The sequence below is a fragment of the Helianthus annuus genome, chromosome 13 (genome assembly GCF_002127325.2).
Source record: "Helianthus annuus cultivar XRQ/B chromosome 13, HanXRQr2.0-SUNRISE, whole genome shotgun sequence".
Classification (NCBI taxonomy): domain Eukaryota; kingdom Viridiplantae; phylum Streptophyta; class Magnoliopsida; order Asterales; family Asteraceae; genus Helianthus; species Helianthus annuus.
The window spans coordinates 119,298,860-119,322,727 of NC_035445.2; the positions used below are offsets into that span (position 1 = coordinate 119,298,860).

Consider the following 23,868-nt stretch of genomic DNA (forward strand, 5'->3'; position numbering starts at 1 on the left):
TTATTTATATGGTCAATAACTGCATTATATTAACACCAAAAATAATGTTCAAATATAAAATAAACTTATTCATACGTCTAGGTCAAACATAACAACTGAAAATGAAAAAAAATATATAAACACTTGATAGATTTCATATTAGACTACATGAAATATGTTCTGCTTCTGAATTGACACTCCAGGTACTTTTAATCGGGTTTTTTGGTTTGTGCTTGAATCGGCAGTATCTTCTAGTCCTCTTCTTTGTCCTTGTCCTCAGAATCATCTAAATTAATAACCTTACTCCATTTCCATTCAGAGAGTATCTTGGATCTCTTCCTTTGAGTCTCAAACTTCTGATCCTTAAAAAGGACAAAAATTGAATACAAAAGTTAAAAAAAATTAAATAGACGTTAAAATTACCTCTTCACTAAATTCACGTTGAAGATTAGACTTGTATGGATTAAATAATGCACCATAAGAAATACTATCAATACTTTTATCACCATCATCCTGCAATAAAACAACATATAATAACATAACGAACATGTTAATATGAAAGATATACGCAAAAATAATACTTAAAAACCAGCAAAATCAATACCTTAAAAGCTTGTTCGACAAATGGGTTGTTTAAATTGGCATGTTCATCATGCAACTGAATCTGAAAAATCAAATAAGTTAACATTCATATAAAAGTAAATAAAAGAAAACAATTATTCACTGCTGCGAGACTGACCTTAGAATTTTTAATCTTGTATGCTTGGTTTTTCGCAACAATTGAATTTAGAATTGAATCCATTTTTAACTTTGTTTAGCAATAGATATAGGGGTGTCCTGCTATGTATTTATAGTAGTAACTATAGAAGTGCATTAGGGTTAATTTTAGATTTGCCACCCCTTTATTTAGGAAGTTTTTTTGTGGTTAGTTTTAAGTTTTTATAAGATATATCGAAGTATAGATATTAGGCAGTTTTAATAACATAAAATATGACACATAATATCTTCATTTTATGTTATGGTACTTTTAGTTCTTTTTGTTTGCATAGATGGAGCTCATCTTTGCAGATTATGCACATTAAGGTGTTGTTTGTTTTTGCAGACAAAAACTGTCTGCAGTCTGATTTCAGCTGATTTTATGTCTGCAACGGAAGATGTGGTCTGAAGGTCTGCAAGCTGAAAATATAATACTGTTTGTTTTATAAACTGGATATCGTCTGTATAACATAAAAAAACCATAATACAACCACCACCTCCACCTCCACCACCACTACACTGCCCAAACCACCAGCACCACCACTCAAATCCGTCGAAAAAAAAAAACAAATATGTCCAGAAAAAAGATAACAACTTCAATATCCACTCATATCCACACACATACTGCTCTCCCTCTCTCTTGAAACCTATTGTAGATACACACACAAAGCCCATATCAAATATGAACATCATCTTCCTCAAATATATTTAACCACAAAGCCAAAACACCCTCTCATTTCTCTACCCCTCTCCCTCTCGATGCTCTGACCGATGACCTGGTTTCCCACCGGCGAGCCGACGGCCACACCCACTCCCCTTCACCGCCGATACACACCCCCTGACTCTATGGTTTACGGCGTATAACAGTGGCGGCGGCGAGACACCTCCAACATCTCAAACCCCCTTCCTTCGATCTGTGTAATCGGCCGACCACCACCACCACCACCACCGTCTGGTGGTGGCGTGACGACGAAAGAGAGAGAAGCCGGAGAGAAAGAGGTGGAGGTGGAGGTGGTGATGGCGGTGTAATTGTGGATGTGGTGGTGGGTTGAAGGTGACGGTGGAGGTGGGTTGAAGGTGGAGGTGGAGGTGGAGGTGGTGCTGGGTTTTAGAGAGGGAGAGAGAGAGAGGAGGAAGATATGTGTTAGGTTTTGAAGATCTGATTGTTTGTGAAGATGTTAGATAATGACTTTTTTTAAACTAATAAAAGCATTTTTCAGATCTTCTTTAAAAAAAAAAAAACAAACAGTCTTCAACGTCTTGTGTCTGCCCTCCTGAAGACATAGGCTCCTTGCAGATGTTTTAAGCAAAAACAAACAGCCCCTAAATCACAAGTATTAATTATTTGTACATTAAAGCATTATCGACTTGTACCTTTTAATCCATGCGTCGATATTGAACAAGACAACTACCGAAACGTTAACAAAAATGTGTATGTCGTCATGCGATCTTTGGATTTTTTAACCAGTATAGTTTATAAGATATGTCAAGAATACGTCAAAAATTATAAGTTTGTTGTGCAGAGGAGAATTGTAACTAATTATCTATAATTTTGTTAAAACCTTAGAGATTTAAGTGTAATAAATTTAGGGGCTAAAAAATAAATAGTGTTTAAAATACCAAACTACCTTCATTTTAGGGGTCTTTCTATAAATAAAGGGGGGAAAGTTCTTATTTTTTGGGTATCTTAAAATACTCATCCCTCATGCATTATAATATAGTAAGTATAGATATAGATAGATAGATTGCATTTGAATAAAATCACAAATATTTTTATTTTATTCATATTTAAACTTTGTATAGTGGTTTAATAAAAAGTGTTAGGAAACTTTTTGTAAGTGTTGAAAAAAGTGAAGAAATCGGATCCTTCTGATTAGATTTGGTAATAACAAAGACACAAGGTCACAATGAAAGAAGATACATGACAAATGGATGAAAGAAAACATCATCATCATCAAGAGGATCAGAAAGACATCTTCAACAAAAGAAGAAGATTAGATCAGAAGAATCTGATGTTTCTGATATTTATCATCAGAATCTGATAAGATCTGATCATCAGAAATCCGATGATCAAAGACATCAGATTTTTGATAAGGAGTTCATCAGAATTCTGATGAAGCAACTTGATAAAACGATAAGGTTCTGCACGAACTCCTAAGTGACTAGTGGACTTAAAGGATTCAATGAATATGCTAAAAAGCTAATTGCCACAATACAAGTGTATGAATAAAAAAATGTTTATTCACACCAAATATTCTCTATAAATAGAGAATAATACACCGAAGGAACAAGTGAGTTAAGCCTAGCATTTCCTACATCCTACAAATCTCAACTGCCCTTCATCACATAATTCTTTAAGTATTTATTTGTAATAGTCAATAACTATGCAATTATCTTGTAATCTTTTAAAAGTGATATAAACTTGAAAAATTTTGTATCTCAGTTGTTGGTTCAGTTCTGTTTGTGCATGAAGGAAAACAATATAAATCATACCTGTCACAGCAGATGGTGCAGAGGAGAATCCAGTAATGGAGTTCGACATGCTTGTCATCTTGATCTGGTTCCTCCATAGGGTGCTGACTGATGATGGGGACTTAGAGAACCGAAAAGGGTATCGGTTATGGAGAGGAGGCCGAAAACCTTATTGATGTTATGACTTATGGGGTGTGAATTGTGAAACTGAGTAACCCCTAAACCTCCACATAACTCTCCTTATATAAGCACCCAGGAGGAAACCTAATTAGTTACTAAGGGTAAATTGGTCCATCAACAATTACCAACTAATTAAATAATAGGTTCTAATATATTTTGATCTCTATAATGTAAATGATTAAGATGGCTATAGATTAAACATAATATATTTAATCTTACATTCTCCCACTTAGCCGAGTAATCATTTACTATGAGTATTAGATAAGCCTGATCAGGAGTTAACACTCATTTTAGCCTTAAACAAGTACTATAGCAGAAAAATACAGCCGTTGAATCATTATGAGACTCAGGACCCCCATTAATCATACTATAGCCTTAATTTAAAACCTAATCATCATGATCAAAATACGCGTAAGCCCTTTGTTTGATTTGTAACTTTTATTTGTCTATATGCCATTATACCGGTTGAACATATTCTAACAGACATACAAAATCAAACTTGAGGAAAATTAACTAATACTTAGTCATTCATAGTACGATATGCAATTGCGCACGACTATTAATTAATACCCGTCTATGAGCTCTCTTAATAAGACTTATGGGTAATAGCCCTTCAGTTATAGGATCCTTAAGCATATCATGAATGTATTCGATACAAAACTTAGTTTCCTCAATTCGTTCATAAACGAATAATTAATTGCGTATCGAAACTTAATGCAGCACCTCTTGAACTGTTACTGTTCAAGGAGTTATGGTAGCTGACTTTATCACACTAATTCTTCAAAACATTATATGGAGTTAATAAACTTATGAGTCCACTGATTAAATTTCCAACAACATTTAGTGACCATGTTATGTCGTTATAACTTAGGTTGTTAATATCAGTGCATTATGACTCCTCCATGAAATAGGTTTTGTCTGCTGACATAAAGATATACCCGAAACTGCATTTTATAATCTTTGAATATCTCAAAGTTAGAGTAATAAACCGGTTTTAATTCTCACTTCTTCTTTAAATTGTAGTCTCTCGTTTCTTTTAAAGATATTATAATACTCCATTAAATGCTACACATTAATCTAGACATATCTAGTGTGTTGCAATATGAGTAATATCTAAACGAGTATAGACTTAAACTTACATAAGGCTTCTAATTAATGAAGTGTAAATAAATAATCTCATTTATCCTATTATCCTCTAAAGGAGAGCAATATTGATTGTTACATATGTAAGGACCCATTTAATGTTAAACTTATGGAACGAAACTAATATCCCATTGGGTCTATCTCAGTATGTTATGATATCAATCACGTAAGAGATATCTCTGAGTTTTATTATATCAAAGTTTGTGTTAACAATGCTTTGACTTATGTAACATATGCTTGTCAAAGAATGTCATCTATATAGACAAGTTTATTTTAGTTGCTCCCACTCATCTTGAGGTAGGTACATTAATCCACTTGATTCTTGATGAAAATAATTACGTTAGCTTTTCATCACATTATGATGTTTGCATTAACCCATACATGGATATTATTGGCTTACAAATAAAGTGTTCTTTAACCTTCAGTTTGAAACTTTAGGTTGTTATCTAATGAACATGTAAATGTGTCAACCATTTATTAGGGAAAATCGTTTTAATGTTCATCTAATGTAGCTTAAAACTATTATAAGCTACTAGAAAAGTGATGATCCTCAAAGAAATCTTTTGTTTGATATGCAATAAAGAGTCTTTAATAACTTATCTCTTCCTGAGTACAACCTTCGACAATCAATCATGCTTTTGAGTATCTTAACGCTTATATTAGGATTTGGTTTAGTCATGAACACTCTTAGGTAACTTAATCAAATCCCAAACGTTATAAGAACACACAAAGTCAGTTTTACTAGAAAACTGTTTTATTCCATTCAAATGATTGATTTACACTAATGGCTTAATTTAAAGAGATAGGATCAGTAAACATTTCCAAAATCCATTTCAACTTAAATTAGGGAGGTTATGTAATCATCAAAGTTAGTAGGCTTTTAAACATAGATGACCTCCTGAGTTGATTATTGGGTTCATTAGAAGTTTCAATTTTATGGATTAGCTCTTGGTTAGGTTGCTATCATTTTCATTCTAAGTTTGTAAGGGTTGGTGCAGTATGATATACAAGAGGTGTAATCGGAGTTAAATTCGGAGTGAAATTTAATGACACTCTTCCCCCTGCCTCTTGTATTCCTTGCAAGTCATAATAAGGACTTTGACTGCTCCCACTAACCTTAGAAATCTTTAGGAACTCAGCATGCGTAGGGTCAATATGTAACGACCAACAAAATCTAATAGAGAAACAAGTTAATGACATTTGTCGTTGTAGTTTCTCTTGTTGAGGATTATGTTAGTTTAGGTAAGAAATCTAAGTGCGCCCACAATTAAGCAACAATGAAACTTTTGTAAGAGTAGCATTAGATTTAAGGAGATAAGGTTTGATTGAACAGTGTCGTGATGGAGCGATGTCTTGTACAAGAGGTGGAAATTTAAAATTTTCAATCCCACATCTCTTGCAACTATTGCAAGTTATTATTAAGACACTTAATGCTCCCACTGATCTTTAATATCTCTAGAATGCTACAAGAGAAGGTTTCAATGAGCTACGTGACGCGGGAACCTATCACATATACGTTAGACTTTATTTGATTTCTTTAATGTCCAGATATCATAAGAAACTTTAGGAACATATTTAATAGAAATCTTATAAAGTATATGTATGAATAAATTTCTTCTAAGACCGTGGGCCATATGTGACAAAATTTAGATACAAGTTGATAGTCTTTCAAATGATAAATGAATTATGTCTGAATATTCCATTTGGATTAGTTCCACGAATGTCAATGAATGACTTATGATGGACCCATACTTATTCCCTAAGCCAAGTCATATTTTAGGGCTTTAACGTCATGATTTAAAAATCACTTAAAATGAGATTAGATGGATAATCATCCTCATTAACCATGTCATGATTTCTCATGAATTTTGGTTCTAATTGATGAAATTTATAAGTCTCATTTTCCTTTTGTCAAATTTTCGTTAGCATGATGACAAAGGTTGTGAAAAATAAGGTATCATCTAGTTTCATCTTAGTAATGTTTCTATCCAGATATTTAGAACAAATAAGAGGAGAGTTTAAGATAAGTGTGACTTTATGTTGACTATGCAAACCTCACAACCTTCATAACATTGCTTAATTATGATACTGTATTCTGATTAATCTCCAGAATATATAAGGTATCGTAAAGCGTTGTTGGAAGACTGTTCATTATGGTTCTTATAGTCTTAACATTTAATTTTGTCACTAACTCTCATGTTAGTTATTTGTCGAGTTCTGGTAAGGAAACGTATGGAACTAGAGTCAACTAATCATGTGTTAATTGGAATATTAAAATTATCAGACTTAAATATCATTAGTAAGTTTCTATCTAATTAATTTATCCAACTGTTCTTTAGAATAATGGATAGTCTCGTTGCTTATGCCTAGTCTAATGACATAATTATGCAGTGAGATTTTCCCTTGAAGAACCTTAACGTTGGGATTAACACTTGTAATTTGTCTATAGACTTTAGAACAATCCTCTTGTAAAGTTCTTAGTGGTTGTAAGGTGAATAACATCTTATTTTCCAGTTTCAAACATTTATTTCTATGTACATATGTTGCTTATCAACACACTCGTTATACTTTGGTACTTTTGAGTGTTATAGCTGATTTATAATGCATCAAATCGTACAAATGAAAACTTAGTATGTAATGTGCTGGAAAATGTACTTATTTCCATGCGTAAGCCCTTAACTTTATGGGTCATGGTATTGTACATTATAATATATTCACATATCCCACTTAACCATATGATTTATAATTAGTTAAATGAAGACATGCACCTTAGGAGTTCTTGTGATTATTTCACAATTATAGATTAGTCTTAGGAAAAACTTAATCTGGAATAACTTTAGTGATAGCAATTATGTTAGAGAGTTCTTGATTATCATAAGAGACATCATGGTCGATTTATCCTAATCATCATGCTCTACTTTTCTTCCGTAGTGCCTTATCAGAAGAGAGCAATAAGGTTATCGTGTCTTAAGAGATAATCAAGGATTTAATTTAAGAGCTAATTCTTATAGAAACTTTAAATAAAGCAAAACATTTTAGGCTTAGAAATTAGAGTGGATGAGATATAGATTTATAGAAGAAAATTATAGTGAGTAAAAATATGGGTACTAAGAATAAGGCAGACAAAATGATCACAAAAATTAATTGAAGATCATTAATATAAGGATCATTATGTGAAGAGGTTGTGATATGTCTATTACTAACATCAAAATAATAGACTACTTAAAGTTCTACTTAAACGAAGACAAAACAGCTTTGGCCAGAAGTGTAATCATTTAAGCATATGTGCAAAGTGGTTGTAACAAATCAGCTTTGGCCAGAAATTGAGACAAACACTTTAGTTATGCACTTGTTGAGTATGCCATCTATGAATGAATTAGATCAGCTTTGGCCAGAAATAAAGACATTCATGCTTATGATGCACACACAACATAGCTTTCGTAATACTTGGATGATAAGTAGATGCATCAAGTCAGCTTTGGCCAGAAATGATGCATCAGAAGCTCATTCAAGTAAAGCCATTTTGGTTTTGTAAAACATTATTTGATCCTCATTAATTAACTAAATAATTACAAAAACCAATCATTTAATAGCAAACCACCCGTTAGCGCGGATCGAACTAAAATAGATTAGTCTTAGGAGTTCTTGTGATTATTTCACAATTATAGATTAGTCTTAGGAAAAACTTAATCTGGAATAACTTTAGTGATAGCAATTATGTTAGAGAGTTCTTGATTATCATAAGAGACATCATGGTCGATTTATCCTAATCATCATGCTCTACTTTTCTTCCGTAGTGCCTTATCAGAAGAGAGCAATAGGTTATCGTGTCTTAAGAGATAATCAAATTTTTTTTCTTTAGTTCACATTTAAACAACTTAAAATAATGAGATTGCGAGTCGCAACCACGATCTCGACTAATGACGTTATGGTTGCGAGTCGCAACTACGGTCTCGACTAATGACGTTTTGGTTGCGAGTCGCAACTACGGTCTCGACTAATGACGTTATGGTTGCGAGTAGCAACCTCATGGTTGCGAGTAGCAACCTCATGGTTGCGAGTAGCAACCTCGTGGTCTCGAGTAATGACGTTATGGTTGCGAGTAGCAACCTCATGGTTGCGAGTGATGACGTTATGGTTGCGAGTAGCAACCTCATGGTTGCGAGTAGCAACCTCGTGGTCTCGAGTAGCAACCTCGCTAACAGCTGTTAATTGTGACATCATAACCGAAAATTCGAAATCTAAGGGATTATGGGATATTATTTCCTGTTTTAAAGTGATCTAATTTTATCAACATATTTCGAAAAAAATAACTGTTTATCTAATAACAGTTTCGAATAAAATTAAAAGATAAAATTAGATCAAACATGGAAAAAACACCCATTAATCCTAAATCATTCCAAAACATAACAGAATACTTCGAATTTTCTCAAGAACATGATGAACCCTAATCATAAAAAATAAAATTCTGGAACCCGAAACCTGAATTTTTTAAGACTTCTAAACAGATTTCGGTTGTAAAACATGAACCCAGTTAAAATCGAATGAACATATGATTATTTTTCACGAAAACTAAGATCTCGAGTCGATGTTCATGACTCGAAACGGCTGTTAATTTCATAAAGTTTCAAAATTCCGTTTTCCAAGTTTCAATCCCAGAATTATGGATACAAAACAGAACTGACTAATCAACATATGCTCTGATACCACATGTTGGTTCAGTTCTGTTTGTGCATGAAGGAAAACAATATAAATCATACCTGTCACAGCAGATGGTGCAGAGGAGAATCCAGTAATGGAGTTCGACATGCTTGTCATCTTGATCTGGTTCCTCCTTAGGGTGCTGACTGATGATGGGGACTTAGAGAACCGAAAAGGGTATCGGTTATGGAGAGGAGGCCGAAAACCTTATTGATGTTATGACTTATGGGGTGTGAATTGTGAAACTGAGTAACCCCTAAACCTCCACATAACTCTCCTTATATAAGCACCCAGGAGGAAACCTAATTAGTTACTAAGGGTAAATTGGTCCATCAACAATTACCAACTAATTAAATAATAGGTTCTAATATATTTTGATCTCTATAATGTAAATGATTAAGATGACTATAGATTAAACATAATATATTTAATCTTACATCAGTTTCTTGAAAGTTTGATTTCTAATTCCGCACATTATTTTTATATTTGTTGAAATCACTTGCCAAGTTTAGTTAAAAACATTGTTTATCACTACAAGAAACTACCACTTTTAGCGGCGACATCTAAAAGGTCGCCGCTAAAAGTTTTGATCCGGGGCAAAGGATTTGCAATTGATCGTGATCTGGGCCGTTGTTTGCTTAACTAATCGAAGGGCTAGGGTTTATCCTTGAATAAAACATGTGTAAAAAGGCTCCCAACCTGTTTTAGCGACATTTTCCCTCTTTCCCTCCAAGATGAAATCTGCACACACCGCCGGAGCACAACCTTGAGTCTGTCGGAGCACTGCCGCACCGCCGCACCGCCTTCACTCTGCCGGAGCACCTCCATCTCGCCTGATTCTCTGACGCCACTTCGAAAACGGTACGAATATTCCAAATTGCTTTGTAATTTCAGTTGTTATGTTAGTAATTTGAGTAGATTTGTTGTTGATTTCATGATGTTTGACTGTTTTTAAGTCAAATATAAGTATGGTGTTTTAGTTTAAGGTTTTTTGTTTGACTGTTGATTTCAGTATGGTGTTTTGTTTCGTTTTGGTTAAATGTGAAATACGTGACCGTGAGCGATGATGTTTTAGTTTCAGTATGGTGTTTTGTTTTGTTTGATTGTAGATTTCAGTATGAGTAAAAAGGTTTTTGTTGACTAGAGATTAAATTTGTGGTTTCTCAAAAGTTTGGGGGGAGTGTTGTTGTTGAATGAAGTCTAGGGTTCATTAAGAAAATTTGTGTTTTGTTTGACATCAGCAGTCACGTTGAAATGGTTTTGATGTTAATCAAGTAATCATGGACCTCTAGTGCATTAGAATATTGTTGAATGAGAAACCTAATAAGCTATATAAACTAGAATATTGTTAAAAAAAGGACCCGACCCGACCCGAAACCTGTTCTATAAGTGATGGCTGGAATGTCTCGTGAAAGCTGTCTAGCGGGAAATCAACGATTGCCCAACTTCCATCGGCTGAATTTCGCGCACAATAACGAAGGAAATAAATTTCTCTAGTCGGCACAAGTGGGGACAGCATTTGCAGTTCAGCATACATCTGTTCATAACAAATAAGTCAAAGACTTAAGTTGGATGTCAAAACCAAAACGCTGAAGCATACCTTCCAAAAAAAACTAAAAACATATATATACTCACCAGCTGTAGGGAAGCATTCGGCGTGTCATTAACACCAGAAGTGATGACTTGAAGCGTTTTCGCACGCGAGATGATTAAGGGAAACAACTCCATCCCTTTATCCTATAAATCCCAAAAGAAGATAGATTAAAAACCAACAAAATATCTATTTCCAAACAAGAAAAAAAAACATAAATTAACATGAACATGACAGACTGCATCAAGAAAAGCATCAACCAGAGTAATACTTTTAATAATCATAACTGAGCTAGTGCGAGAAACTTCATATCGCAACTCATTTTGAATCAATTTTCCTGCTAATCATACTTGGGAACATCTTAGCATGTTCATCAAAGTTAGGCACTTCTTGATCATAGGTATGAGACTATGAAGGCTATCAACCTTTTCACCAAGATGGCTAGATATTTCATCCTTGGCTCCACCATATGGCAATAAAGAATCTTATACTTATTCAAAGATTCAGCCATGTAAAGACCTAATTCTTCTGGATTTGAGTCACCCGACTGTATGCAGTCTACAAATGGCGATAATCGTATACCAACTTTATCCGCTCCGATCTCCTTCACAACAACATCAGCTACTTCTAAAGCAAATCTGCAACGGTTCTCAAGAGAACCACCATACTCATCTGTTCTGTCATTTACTCCATCTTTCATAAATTGGTCGATTAGATAGCCATGAGCCCCATGAATCTCAACTCCATCAAAACCTGTAATTTCATTAATTGATTTATGAGATAGTGAAGGGATTCTTGACATTAATCAAGAACTTATGAGGAACCAACTGTTACCAGCTTCAATAGCATTTCTTGCAGCAACTCTGAAATCATCAACAATTCGAGGAATCTCATGTGTTGTTAGCTTCCTTGGAGGTGTAAAAGTTGCTACATCAATGCCACCGCCACTCGTAAATCCTTTGTCTGTAGAAGATATTGGGGCTTGCCCATTTGGCTGAAAACCTGTTATGCTAAAAAAAGATTATTAAACTTTTAAGGCAACATTTTATACTTTCTTAAACAATAACCCTCATCAATGTTGCTTCTAGTAAGGTTTTGATTCATTAGGGGAACGAATTATTCTGGACTAGTAATAAGACATGTCTTAGGGTATGGCACATACGGTATGAGATTAAGTTTTAAATCCTTTCATTGGCATGTAACGGGTAGGTTACTAGGCGATGCCCGGTCCGATTATCTTAAACCTATACATCCATTTAGGGAACCTTACCCGTAAACATTATATTGTTAATTTCTTTTTGTCTTTGGTGATAAAATAACAAAATAGTTATTGATTGCACAAAAAAAAGGAAATGTTTAGGCCGGGGGGTATGGAGGGTGCCACCGTGCCACCTCACCTCACCTCCGATAGCGCCCCCCCCCCCCCCCCTGGCGCCACCACCCACACCCACTACAAGAAATTCAAGCATTAGCGGCGACATCTAAAAAGTCGCGGTTAAAAGTCTTGATCTGGGACACAGGCTTTGCAATTGATCTAGGCGGTTTTGACCCGAACCCGTTTTGACCCATGACCTGACCCGACCCGTTTGCCAGGTCTAGTGTTCGGCAAACAGAATTGGCCGTTGGCCTTAGTACTCCAAGAAAAGCTTCCAATTTCATTAACTTTACCTTTGTTTCGCCATCTTTTAAACCACCAGTTATACACAGGATGGAAAAGTGAGGATCAAATGGGTTATCTGGACATCCAGAACTGAATCTTTAAAAAAATGGTGAAACGGATTTTAAAAGAACATCAGGAACTAAACATAGTTTATGAAAGCAACAGTTATTAAGCCTAATGCAAAATATGATAAAATTATGAGTGAATTACAAGTTTTGCCCTTTATCTTTATACCAAATTGCAGGCAGTGTCCTTTACCTTTAAAATTGATGAGATTTGTACTTTATGTTTCCAAATCTTACATGTTTTATCCTTTAGACCTAACTTAGTTAGTTTTTCATGTTAAACATGATCATTTCCATGTCACATAAGGGTAAATCTGTCTTTTCTATTGTTCTCTCCATTTTCCCTCAAATTAAATAACTCAAACCCTACTTCATTTGCCACTGTTAATTTCCCTCCTCTCTATCCCAGTTCCACCATCACCCACCACCACAACCTACTATCACCACCTGCAACCACTCACCACCACCAGTTTATTATAAACGTTAAATATATTTTAAAAATTATTCAAAGAACAAACAACAATCCAAGAAATAAGGTTTTCCCCAATTTCGATTCCGCCACCACTTCTTACCGGAGCTTTCATGAACCACCGCCGCTTTCACTCGGAAACTGTCACGTGACTCCATCTTCACTCACTAGTAAAAACTCCCGTCGAGGACTTGATCTGGGTGTGGCCGGAAACCTTTTGTCTAGTCGCTACAGATCTGCTGCCACTTTGGTCATCTTAGTCTAATAAGCAAAATGGCAATATGGAACTCATGTTCTGTTTAGAAAAAGGATTGCCATAAAGAACTTAAATCCTAAATCCGCATGTTCTTCCACTAGAACAAGAATCTGAGCTTATATCTGAGTGTGCAATCGAAAAAAAAAACGAATAAACACCACCTATTATCGACACCATCGTCCTCTCCCCGGAAACAACCGCTATCATCCACCACCATTCTTAAAGTTGAAGATCAAGAACCGCATGATTATACCTCGTGGTCGATGATTTTTTTAGATTCCAGCAACCGCTTCGTCATCCTCCAACCTGGAATTTCAATTTCTTTACTCGATGATTGACGATCTTTTGGGTGTTTGTATATATTTCCCCCTTCTCCGTCTTCGTCTAACTTCATCCCTCTTTCTTCATATTCTCCAACATAAGGAGGCATAAAACTAGTATTAGGAACCAAGAGAAAAGAAATGGGAGATGGTGTGGAGATGCAAATATGGAGATGATTAACTGGTTGAGGATTGATGCTGGGTAAAAATCTATACATAATAATAAAAGAAACCAATTTGAGTACACTTGTCATTATTCTAGACCATCCTTAATTATAGATAATAATTATTTAATTTAAATTATAAAATATTAATTAAATTAATATAAATCTTTTATACAAAAATAATATCGCATAACCTATTGCCACATATATTCGGTATTCCGAAATCAATTATCAAGGTGAGTAGTTCAGAAATCAATATTTAGATTTGTATATACTAATTTGTATATGTTTTTTTCCAATAAGATTTATCCATTTCACGTTTTTTTGTTAAGACGAGTAAAATTGGGCAAGAACACACAATGCATCATCAATTTATCATTTATCAGATCACTTGTGCCCGATCTATATTATATTTGATCATTAAAACTTTTTGTCACTAAAATGGAAGTTAATCATATTTAATTACTAGGTTAGAACCTCGTGTATTACACGGGTTTAATAAATGTAGTTTTATATATACTAAATAAAAAAACAATATATTTTTATAAACCTCATTTATTACACATGTTGAGTAAATATAAACCCCAAAGAAAAAAAGAAATTAGATGTTAGATTTTCAAATTTATATTTAATATAAATAACAACTAGGTTATAACCCCGTGTTACACGAGTTAAATAAATAAATTTTATATACTAAATAATAAAATAATATATATTTAAAAACATTTTTTATTGCACGGGTTGAATAGATGCAATTTTATATATTAAATAATAAAAAGTTATATCTATAAGAACCATATTGTACGGGTTGAATATATGTAATTTTATATACCAAATAATAAAAAAAGTTATATCTTTAAAACCACGTGTATTACATGGGTTGTTACATATCTTTAAAAACCCTGTGTAATACACGGGTTTATCTATTGTTAAAAAAAATCTTTCTAAATCAAAATGTATTTTTTTATTATTTTTATCCATTAGTTTTTTAAAATATAATTTTATTATTATTTGGTATATAAAATTATATTTATTCAAGCTGTGTAATACACGAGGGTTTTAAAGATATAACTTTTTTTATTATTTGCTATATAAAATTAGATTTATTTAACCCGTACAATACACGAAGTTTTTTTAAATATAATTTTTTTTATTGTTTAGTATATAAAATTATATTTCTTTCACCAGTGAATACACATGGTTTTTTAAAAATATAACTTTTTTATTATTTTGTATATAAAATTACATTTATTCAAACCGCACAATACACGAAGTTCTTAAAAATATAACTTTTTTATCATTTAATATATAATATTCTATTTACTCAACACCCGTAATAAAAGAGGTTTTTAAAAATATATTATTTTTTTATTTACTATATAAAATTATATTTATTAAACCCGTGTAATACACGGGGTTCTAACCTAGTTAACTTTATAAGATTTAACTAGGCTATCACCCGGGAACATCTCGGGTTAGGAAAATTAAGTTTTCGATAATAAAAGGTACAAAAACAACATATTGAAAGTCGTTAGTATCTTCTTTCCCTTCTGACAATAATTTATTTGTTCCGTTTCATCAATATCTTAAGTTTGTCTTCATGTGTATTCATACTTTTCTATTAAAGCTTAATAATATAGTTCTTATCGGACGATAAGAAAATTAGGTAAAAATAGTCAAAACACAAAAACCAATATCAAAGTGGTAAAGTTTTACAAAACCGACACCTATACCGTACCAGCAACGAAAGGATACTCCATACTCACTTGGAATCAGTATTTTTAGTACCGGTACCGATACGGTACGATCCCAATCCCATCCTTACTTGGTAATATGACAATGTAATTACTAATTAACAACAAATATGAAAAAAATATATATATAAACATCATATTTAAAATAATATGAAAACAAATATATCTTTGTAGTGTTACTTGTAATCTAATCATTTGTTATACATCAGAACTACTTTTCCAAAGCAACAAAAAAAATTAAAGAAAAGAAACTACTTTTATTTTGGATGGCAAACAATGATTTTATTCCACACCAAATTTATATATGTTACAAGGGCATGTACCAGTAAGTCGCTAGTACCCATTAAACCCATACCCGTACATAACTCACCCCATACTCCAATTACAGATCAACCCAAAACATCACACTTTAGCCACTTCGCCCACTCTAACCCTGGTCGGTTCGCCCGATGTTTCAGTCACATGAACGACATCGCCTGAGTTTACGCGAATATCCGATCAACTGATACCCGCTTGCCTGAGAACATCAATTCGTTTCGTGCTTTTCAAATCTCACAAGATGACACAATAAGAATCATTGCACCAACTTTCTTTTATTTTCCAATATGCCTTCTGCTTAATAAAATTTGAACAGCTCCCTCACCTTTGTACCTGAAAAATAAGGGATGATGCACCAAAGACTTACATTCTATCTAACCCCTAAAGCGATGTAGCATGACACGAGCAGGTGATCCACATCTTCCTCCATCTCACTACAAAACCTGCATAATATCAAACCATAATGCACATTCCTTTTTTGCAGACCTTTAAGCGTCGGAAATTGTTATTTTTTAAAACTTTGGAAACCAAAAGGTGATTGGGGCCAGCCTAACCAGACCCGAAGCTGTTTTGACCAAATAAATATTCCTAAATACAATAAGGTCATTTCCTTTAATCCACTTGACACGCTAATTATTGTTAAAACTTTGGAAAAGGTGATCGACGCTAGGCTAATCCAACCAGAACCTGTTTCGAGCAATCAGTTTGCAGGTCACTTGACCCGTTTGAGCCGTTTAATAGAACTTACCCATTTGGCCCATGCAATAAAAATTACCCATTTTGATGGTCACTTATTACCCATTTGACCCGTTCAATAAAAATTAATTTTTTTTATGTAATTAACCTGGATGTTACAAAAAGGCGTAAAATTTTACATGTTTTTGTTTATCAGTCGAAATCAATACCTTTTTTAGGTCTTTGACTCCAAGTTCTTTCATACTCCCATGCGGTATATCCAGAAATTTTATGTTGGACTCCTGAGTGATAGAAACAAAAGAGTTAGAACAAAAAGAAATGATGCGTCTTTAAATACGAAGTATGCTGACCACTTATAGAAGCCAAAATGGAGACTGCGTTTAATGACATCAACACAACATTATTTGCAATCTGCAATGCCTCATCTAAAGTTACTAAATCTTTTTCTAGAAGTGCATCGGCGTCAACCACTGCATTGCAGAAGCAAAAAAGTTAGCATGTATTTAAATGTGTCGAATAAGCAACAATGAAAGAATGGCATCTAACTATCTAATATATAATACTCACTGATACAGAAATCTGTAAGCCCATCAAGTTTGTGGTAGTTGAGGTTGTGGACATCATATTTCTCCCAGCCACTTCACTCACATCACAAACTTCCTCCAACCATCGGGACACTAACTTCTCATGGATCAAGTCCCAAAACTTCAGCCTAAAAAATAAAACATGATTAAAACTCAAGCACGGTGAAACAAAAAAGATGTTAAAAATGGAAAATTGTGATTGAATACCACAAAAGTGTTGGCTCTAACAACATCAAGCATAGTGACACCAACCAAGCATTTGGAATCATAAGTACCAGCTTTCTTGAAAACTTCTGCAGCGATTGGAACCGTAGAATTCACAGGATTGCTAATTAAGTTGACGATTGCATTAGGGCAACACATTCCAATTCCTTCACATAAAGTTTTAACAATTCCCGCATTAATCTTGAAAAGATCATCACGTGTCATTCCGGGCTTTCTTGGAACACCAGCAGGTATAATCACAAGATCCATTCTGGTAAGTGCACCACAACATGCCATGTGTCCCAAACCTTATTAACGGGTCAAGTTCAGATTAACCCATATAGTTCAGCTGTTTAATAAAACGGGTTAGCCGACACAATACCTATTTATTTACGTGCCGTGTTAGTAATTGTTGTCCGACGCTAAGATTCGAAAAGCCCAAAAAGGAATGAGAATACGACGGTGCGGATATGTATGTATACGCATAAGTAATCATACCAATAGAATAAACTTTGGAATAGTAATTTCATGGAATGAAGGGAATAAATAAAGTAGAAGCTACCTTTTAAGTAAATCCAAATTTTTCTCGACTCCAATACGCCCAACATGTACGATCAATGGTCGATCAGGTTCACCATTTCTGAAATCATTCAAACAGAAATGAACAATGTTCCAACCATAGTATTTGGTGATTTTGTTTCAGATAAACCATTTTTTGGTCATTTTGTAAAAAAGTAAAATTATAGATTGATTTAATATAGACTTTGAATGATTTTCAACCCGCTTGACATCACATGTTCAAGCTATTCTTCTCTATGTGTGCTTTTCTTAAATAGCTTTTTTTATGTCAAGTATTTGATGAAATTTGAATCTTTTTTATGTTTTTAACTACTGAATTTGATGAAATTTGATGAGAAAACTCTTTTTTTGATGTTTAGTAATTATTATTTTATGATATATATAATTTTAATATTTATTTATTAATACCGCCTCGGCCTTACGCCTCGTTCCGCCTCGATACTTACGCCTCGTGAGGCGAAGGGAAAACGCCTCGAAACCTTGCGTGTATCTTGGTATCTGTATTCAACAAAAACTTGTAGCATTAAAAATGTGTGTTTGTGTACATTATGTAAATATGTATATTAATCGGCAACTGCACGAAATAGAATTAAACTTTGAACTTTTTCCATATTTTAGAAATCAACTTTAAATTAGCTGAAAACAGATTTAGACGAGCACTTGATTACTGATTTTAGCAACCAACGTCATATTCATTGAAAAATTAAAAAAAAATATCAGAGAAAGTCTAAAGTTCGTTCTCTTCAGTGCAGTTTGCGCATATATTCATATAACATATCCATGAGTTGGCTCAAATGTTTCACTTACACAGGCACATGTGTATGATAGGACATCACGATGGGGACCGACAGCATTTTTGCAATCGTAAGCGCTCCAAAAACCTAATATTAAAATTTAAAAATGTCAGTAACTATGAGATATCTACACGCACACACATAACATACAACATACATACGTACCATGATACCAGGAGACGATGCATGGATGATGTCCAGTTTGAATTGTTTAACTTCGTTGATGATCCTAGGGCTTAGGGCAAGAGAAAGTGGCACTTGTTGGTACCATGGGAACGAAAAGCTGCACAAAGAAGATTCAAGAAACCGTTAGTATGATAATATATATGTATAATCATAATTTAATCAATTGAATAAGTGAAAGCAATTAACCTTCGTGAGCCAACCAATTTTGCTCCATGAAATTCTTCTAGCACCCCTTCATGTGTCGTTACAACCATCACCTATAATAGTAACCAAAGATTATGTTAAGGAACTTTGCCTACATTCTTTATCAAAACAAACCCTCGTTGCCCTTGGTTGACCACCACCAATTTTAGTAAAAAATTAATAAAATCCCCATCAAAACAGGTCAAATGAGCAAACAGGTTAAATGGGTTAAAAATCCCCAAACGGGCATCCAAACGCCTACGTCTTAAACTGGTGTATTCAATGAAAATTTTTATTAATAATCAAACTAAATACATTTAAGATTTACAAAACTAAAATAATAGACAAAACGTGTTGGACGGTCGGCGTTTTGACCTCCACATCGAATGTACCCGACCTCCTTTTTTCCCATCAAAACGTGTCGGTGTTGATCCTTGAATCCCCGACTTACAACTTCATGTACAGACTCATAAATCATTAAGAAAAATATACAGTTGCTTGTAAATAATAAAAAGATATCTAAACCCTGATCTCACATCTACCTTGAATGAAGCTTCTGAAGAAGGGAATAAACGTCTGGTTGTTGTAAACGTCTGGTTGTTCTAATAAGCCATCACAAGACCACCGTTAAACAAAATCTTGATGCAAGATTGAACAAAAGAGTGCAGGAATTCGAGAACAAAACTGAAGAAAATTGTACGAATTTCGGAAACTGCAAAATGAATGATGATATAAATTGAAAGTGATTTATGTAATTAGATAATACCGATAAGGTTCTATAATCAAACCAGCAACATAAGAATACGTGCTGCTGGTGAAACCCTAGCCGCCGCCTTGTCCTCGCTTCCTTGAACCACACCCTCACATTATCACAACCGACGAAACCCGAAACCAATCCTTGTAGCAGTCATCTTTTTATTCAGGCCACAACCACCGTAAACATCTTCTTCTTAGTCGAACCACAACCATCATTTCTGGAGTTGTCGATCTAGAGGTTGTGCATCGAAGAGTTGTGGATAACCTCCAGGGTTTGCCTTCTAGAGGTTGTGCATCGAAGGCAGGAGAGAATCGGCAGAGAGATTGAACGGCGTATTAGGGTTTGGTGAATGAGTGATTGAGGTATTTTAGAAGCAATATATAGTCGGGTCAAAATTTTTGGGTATGGATATCACAATCGGATCCCGTGTAAAATTAACATGTTTCCCACTGTTTCCCACCAATAATCACAAATGCTTGCACCACAACGCGACACGTGTCCCAAACCTTATATGTTTATTATATATATAGATATAGATTAGAAACATTCATCTTATGCAAGTTTATGGAACAAAGTTGCAGGGCACACGTACCGGGTGTTAGCCAAAGGGTGGCAACCATGCAAGGTAGCACCCTTTTGGAGGTTTTTGTCTGTGAAAAATCATATGAAAGTATCTCAGATTACTATTCCAAACCTGCTTTATAAAGTTCAAGAAGCGTGACCCATTTGCTAATCTCTCCCCCCCCCCCCCCCCCGTGGAGTCCCATACCTTTGTTTCAAGAACATGAAGAAACAATACTTAGCTCAGTCATAAGTATGCTGAATGTGCTCCTACTTTCACAAACATGAAACACCTTTTTCAAAAAACATAAAAAAAATTAAACCCGAAGTAAAATGAAATTAGTGGATATGAATATGACCAGATCATTAACCACCTGCAACCTGTTAATTTTCATTCAAAAAAGCTTCCATTCAAAGTTTCTTGAAAAAAAGTTACTATCTTTGCTAATTTCTCCTTCAAATTCTTCAATTTTTAACTATATATATAGTAATATAATCAATAATCAATGAAATAATAAATCATATTAAAGCTTACTAACCAATCGGGTCTTGCTAAATTCCGTATCAAAATCTGCCATTTCAAGTTTCTTTAAAAAAATGTACTATCTTTGCTAAATTCTATTTAAATCTTAAATTTCCAAGATTCTTGAAGAAAAACTAAATGAGTATTGATGTGGTAAGTGGTGAACCAATCTTCCATAGTTGTCTTGGTCGATTAATATCATACCTGAAAATAGGCAACTCGATACTCTTACTCGCGATTCACTTGACTCAGTCCCTGTATTGTGTGTAAAATTTGAACATGCACAGTTACATATCAATGATCAGTATGCTAAACGATTGTTGGTATTAGGGCTTCTGAGGCACAATACATATAAAGTAACAATGGTAGGTAGAATAATAGTAATGTAAGATTTAAAGCAGCAAAAATTTATGTAAATAAGACTAAACATACCTGAATCCACTTCGATTGTTAACGATTTAAAGTTTTGAATATTCGCTTTGATGAGAAACAACTGCTACAGATTAAGTGTTTGTGAAAGGAAACAAACCACATGAGATCAGGCGAAATAAAATCCCCAAAATTAAGGTATAGATATAGATGTTACCGTTGTCGGCTAGCGACTAATAATTAAGATTATTAAATTTATTACCAATATGGACAAGTATTAAATTATTACTATCAGAGTAAAAACACTTATTATAACTCACTTGGTCATCTAAAGAATTTCTCTGCTCTTGATAGCTTTTGTCTCCTATAATCAAATAGTATATACAACTTAACATAAAGTTTCACACCAAATACCTAAGGTGAACCTATAACCGTATTTATACTCTGCTCCCTATTAACAACAACAACAACAATAATAATAATAATAATAATAATAATAATAATAATAATAATAATAATAATAAATAAATAAATAAATATAATAAAATATATATAAGTACTTTTATCTAATAAATAATGACACACACAGTTGGATAGCTTAGAAGTTGACATCACACCAAATAGGGGTGAGCAAAAGGAAAAACCCGACCCTACCCAACCATTACCCGACCCGAGAACCGATCAAACATAAAAGAAGGAACCGATTCACTACCCTAAAAACAGGAACATGACCATTTTCTTAATAAACAAACATAAACAAAAAAATGTGTTCGGTTATATGTTCGTGTTTGTGTCAGTGTTCGGTTGAAATTCGGTTCATTTACAGGCCTAATTAGACAAGAGACGATGTAAAGGTGATATCATGGCAAGGTCTCTTACAAGTCTAATGACCCATTTTGCAAGTCATGCAAAAACTCCTTAGCCAGCTTTCGAGCCGCCTCATTTCTCCTAGTAAAGAAAAGGTTGAAGAATAAAAATAATAAGAATCTTGCAAGCAATTACCAATAGTGCCATCCAATTCTGAGTTGATATATACTGTGACTTGTATTCTTGATACCTGTGACGCAAAAGAACATCAATACTCAAAAATGTAAAGAATAAGAAAAAAGGTATGACAAACTATTAGTACAAGTAAAACCCTTGATATATACCTTCGTTCAGCTTCTGATGGCAGAACATCATCTTCAAGCTCCTGAATAAATTGCTTATAAGGCATCAACCCTTCTCTGAAATGTCATAATGATGGATCAAAACCACATGAAAATAGTAACAATGCTCTCATTCGGGTCTAGTCAACAGGCGAGACGACAGATCATCTTTTTCAAATACCATAATAATAAAACCATTGTGAAGGCCAACATAAGAAGAATCACATCCACAATAACTTGACAAAACACTGACCTGAGGGTATTGACCTGATCATTGTAACCTCCGCGAGCCGATTCCCAATTTACAAAAGCAGATAGATGCTTATAAGACTTCACACAAAATAAAAACTTTACAAAAAAAATAAATAAATAAAACATTCTGATATTAACTTGTGGGTGAACATGTTCAAATTAACAACTCCTTAAATGATAAAAGAGTAAATGGAAGATTATGCATAGAGGTAAATGAAGGGTGTCTTTATGAACAATTCGAAACTGCTTTATTCAAAAATTCAAGCAGATAAAGCAAATTTTTAATTAAAACATACCTGGATTGGAAAACTTGCATATGGAATTGTGAACAACTTGAAGGCGATTAGCGTGTATAAATCATAAAGATTTGAAATAAGAGCAAACAATAACAATGAGAGAGAAGTGTCAGATTTATGTGGTGGTGGAACCCTAGCCGCCGCCCTGTGCCTTGAACCACAACCATCACAAGACCACTGTTGGAGAAAACCCTAAATGAACCCCATGTCGCCGTCATAGTTCCTCTTCAGGCCACAACCACCGTCACCATCTTCCTCTATCGAAGCACCGCCACCGGATGGGCAACTGTGACATCCGAGAACCTCTACCGTCTTCCACCAACAATCAAATATAACAAAACGGGTTGATAACACATTGAATCTATTGAACTTCATAGCCTTGAAGATGATGAAGAAGAAAGGGAAATCGGGAAGCGTGAAGGAAAAGAATGAGAGCTTTAGGGTTCTGTAAGTGTGAAATGTGGCGAATGAGTAATTTAGGTTTTTTAGATAGTTTATATACCCTGGGTCAAAACACCGGGTATGGATCAAACACACGGGATCCGTAGAAAAATAACTCTTTTTCCTCATTTTCCCGCCAAAAACCTAAAATGGTTACACCACAACGCGACACGTGTCCCACACTTTGTTCATATATTATATATATAGATATATAGATTTGAGAGAGAGAAAGGTGGGTAGGTAGGTGGGTTTTGCTTATATATTCTTTTAAATTATTTATTATGTATTATGATGGGAAAATACAATAATACCCTTATTTGGGGTCCACATGAACTCATTTAACTGAAAAAATTAACTAGGTTATGCTCAAAGGACGTAACGCGCAAGATTTGGAAACATAAAGTACAAATCCCATCAATTTTAAAGGTAAAGGATACCGCCTGCAATTTGCTACAAAGATAAAAGAT

General features: G+C 34.2%; 2 protein-coding genes and 1 long non-coding RNA gene across 53 annotated transcripts; all 3 read right to left on the reverse strand.

Moving 5' to 3' along the window:
• Positions 1–230: 230 nt before the first annotated feature.
• On the reverse strand, positions 231–13,174 carry LOC110901603 (flavin oxidoreductase hxnT). Its single transcript, XM_022148413.2, has 7 exons — positions 13,120–13,174; positions 11,657–11,824; positions 11,256–11,575; positions 10,867–10,968; positions 10,610–10,768; positions 403–492; positions 231–341 (listed from the first exon to the last, which is right to left on the reverse strand). Exons 1-7 carry the CDS (start codon positions 13,172–13,174, stop codon positions 231–233), a joined length of 1,005 nt encoding a protein of 334 aa, XP_022004105.2.
• A 2,573-nt stretch (positions 13,175–15,747) lies between these two features.
• On the reverse strand, positions 15,748–18,773 carry LOC110899176. Of its 15 annotated transcripts, none has more exons than XR_004875767.1 (8): positions 18,699–18,773; positions 18,338–18,389; positions 17,875–17,952; positions 17,316–17,661; positions 17,092–17,236; positions 16,875–16,994; positions 16,734–16,805; positions 15,748–16,271 (listed from the first exon to the last, which is right to left on the reverse strand). It is a non-coding gene; the product is annotated as an uncharacterized LOC110899176 (long non-coding RNA). The 15 variants fall into 15 exon arrangements; XR_004875770.1 differs by having other exon boundaries at positions 17,316–17,694; XR_004875766.1 differs by having other exon boundaries at positions 17,316–17,734.
• A 134-nt stretch (positions 18,774–18,907) lies between these two features.
• On the reverse strand, positions 18,908–23,424 carry LOC110899177. Of its 37 annotated transcripts, none has more exons than XR_004875751.1 (10): positions 22,961–23,424; positions 22,666–22,742; positions 22,416–22,490; positions 22,267–22,321; positions 21,585–21,628; positions 21,328–21,391; positions 20,581–21,150; positions 19,597–20,461; positions 19,058–19,128; positions 18,952–18,968 (listed from the first exon to the last, which is right to left on the reverse strand). XR_004875751.1 is itself a non-coding variant. In XM_035981432.1 (7 exons), exons 1-6 carry the CDS (start codon positions 22,788–22,790, stop codon positions 19,106–19,108), a joined length of 390 nt encoding a protein of 129 aa, XP_035837325.1. In that variant the 5' UTR covers positions 22,791–23,424; the 3' UTR covers positions 18,908–18,968; positions 19,058–19,105. The 37 variants fall into 37 exon arrangements, 1 of the variants encoding a protein (XP_035837325.1); XR_004875745.1 differs by lacking the exon at positions 21,585–21,628 and having other exon boundaries at positions 20,581–20,665; positions 21,100–21,150; positions 21,328–21,388; positions 22,144–22,321; XR_004875739.1 differs by having other exon boundaries at positions 21,328–21,388; positions 22,144–22,321.
• Positions 23,425–23,868: the final 444 nt, after the last annotated feature.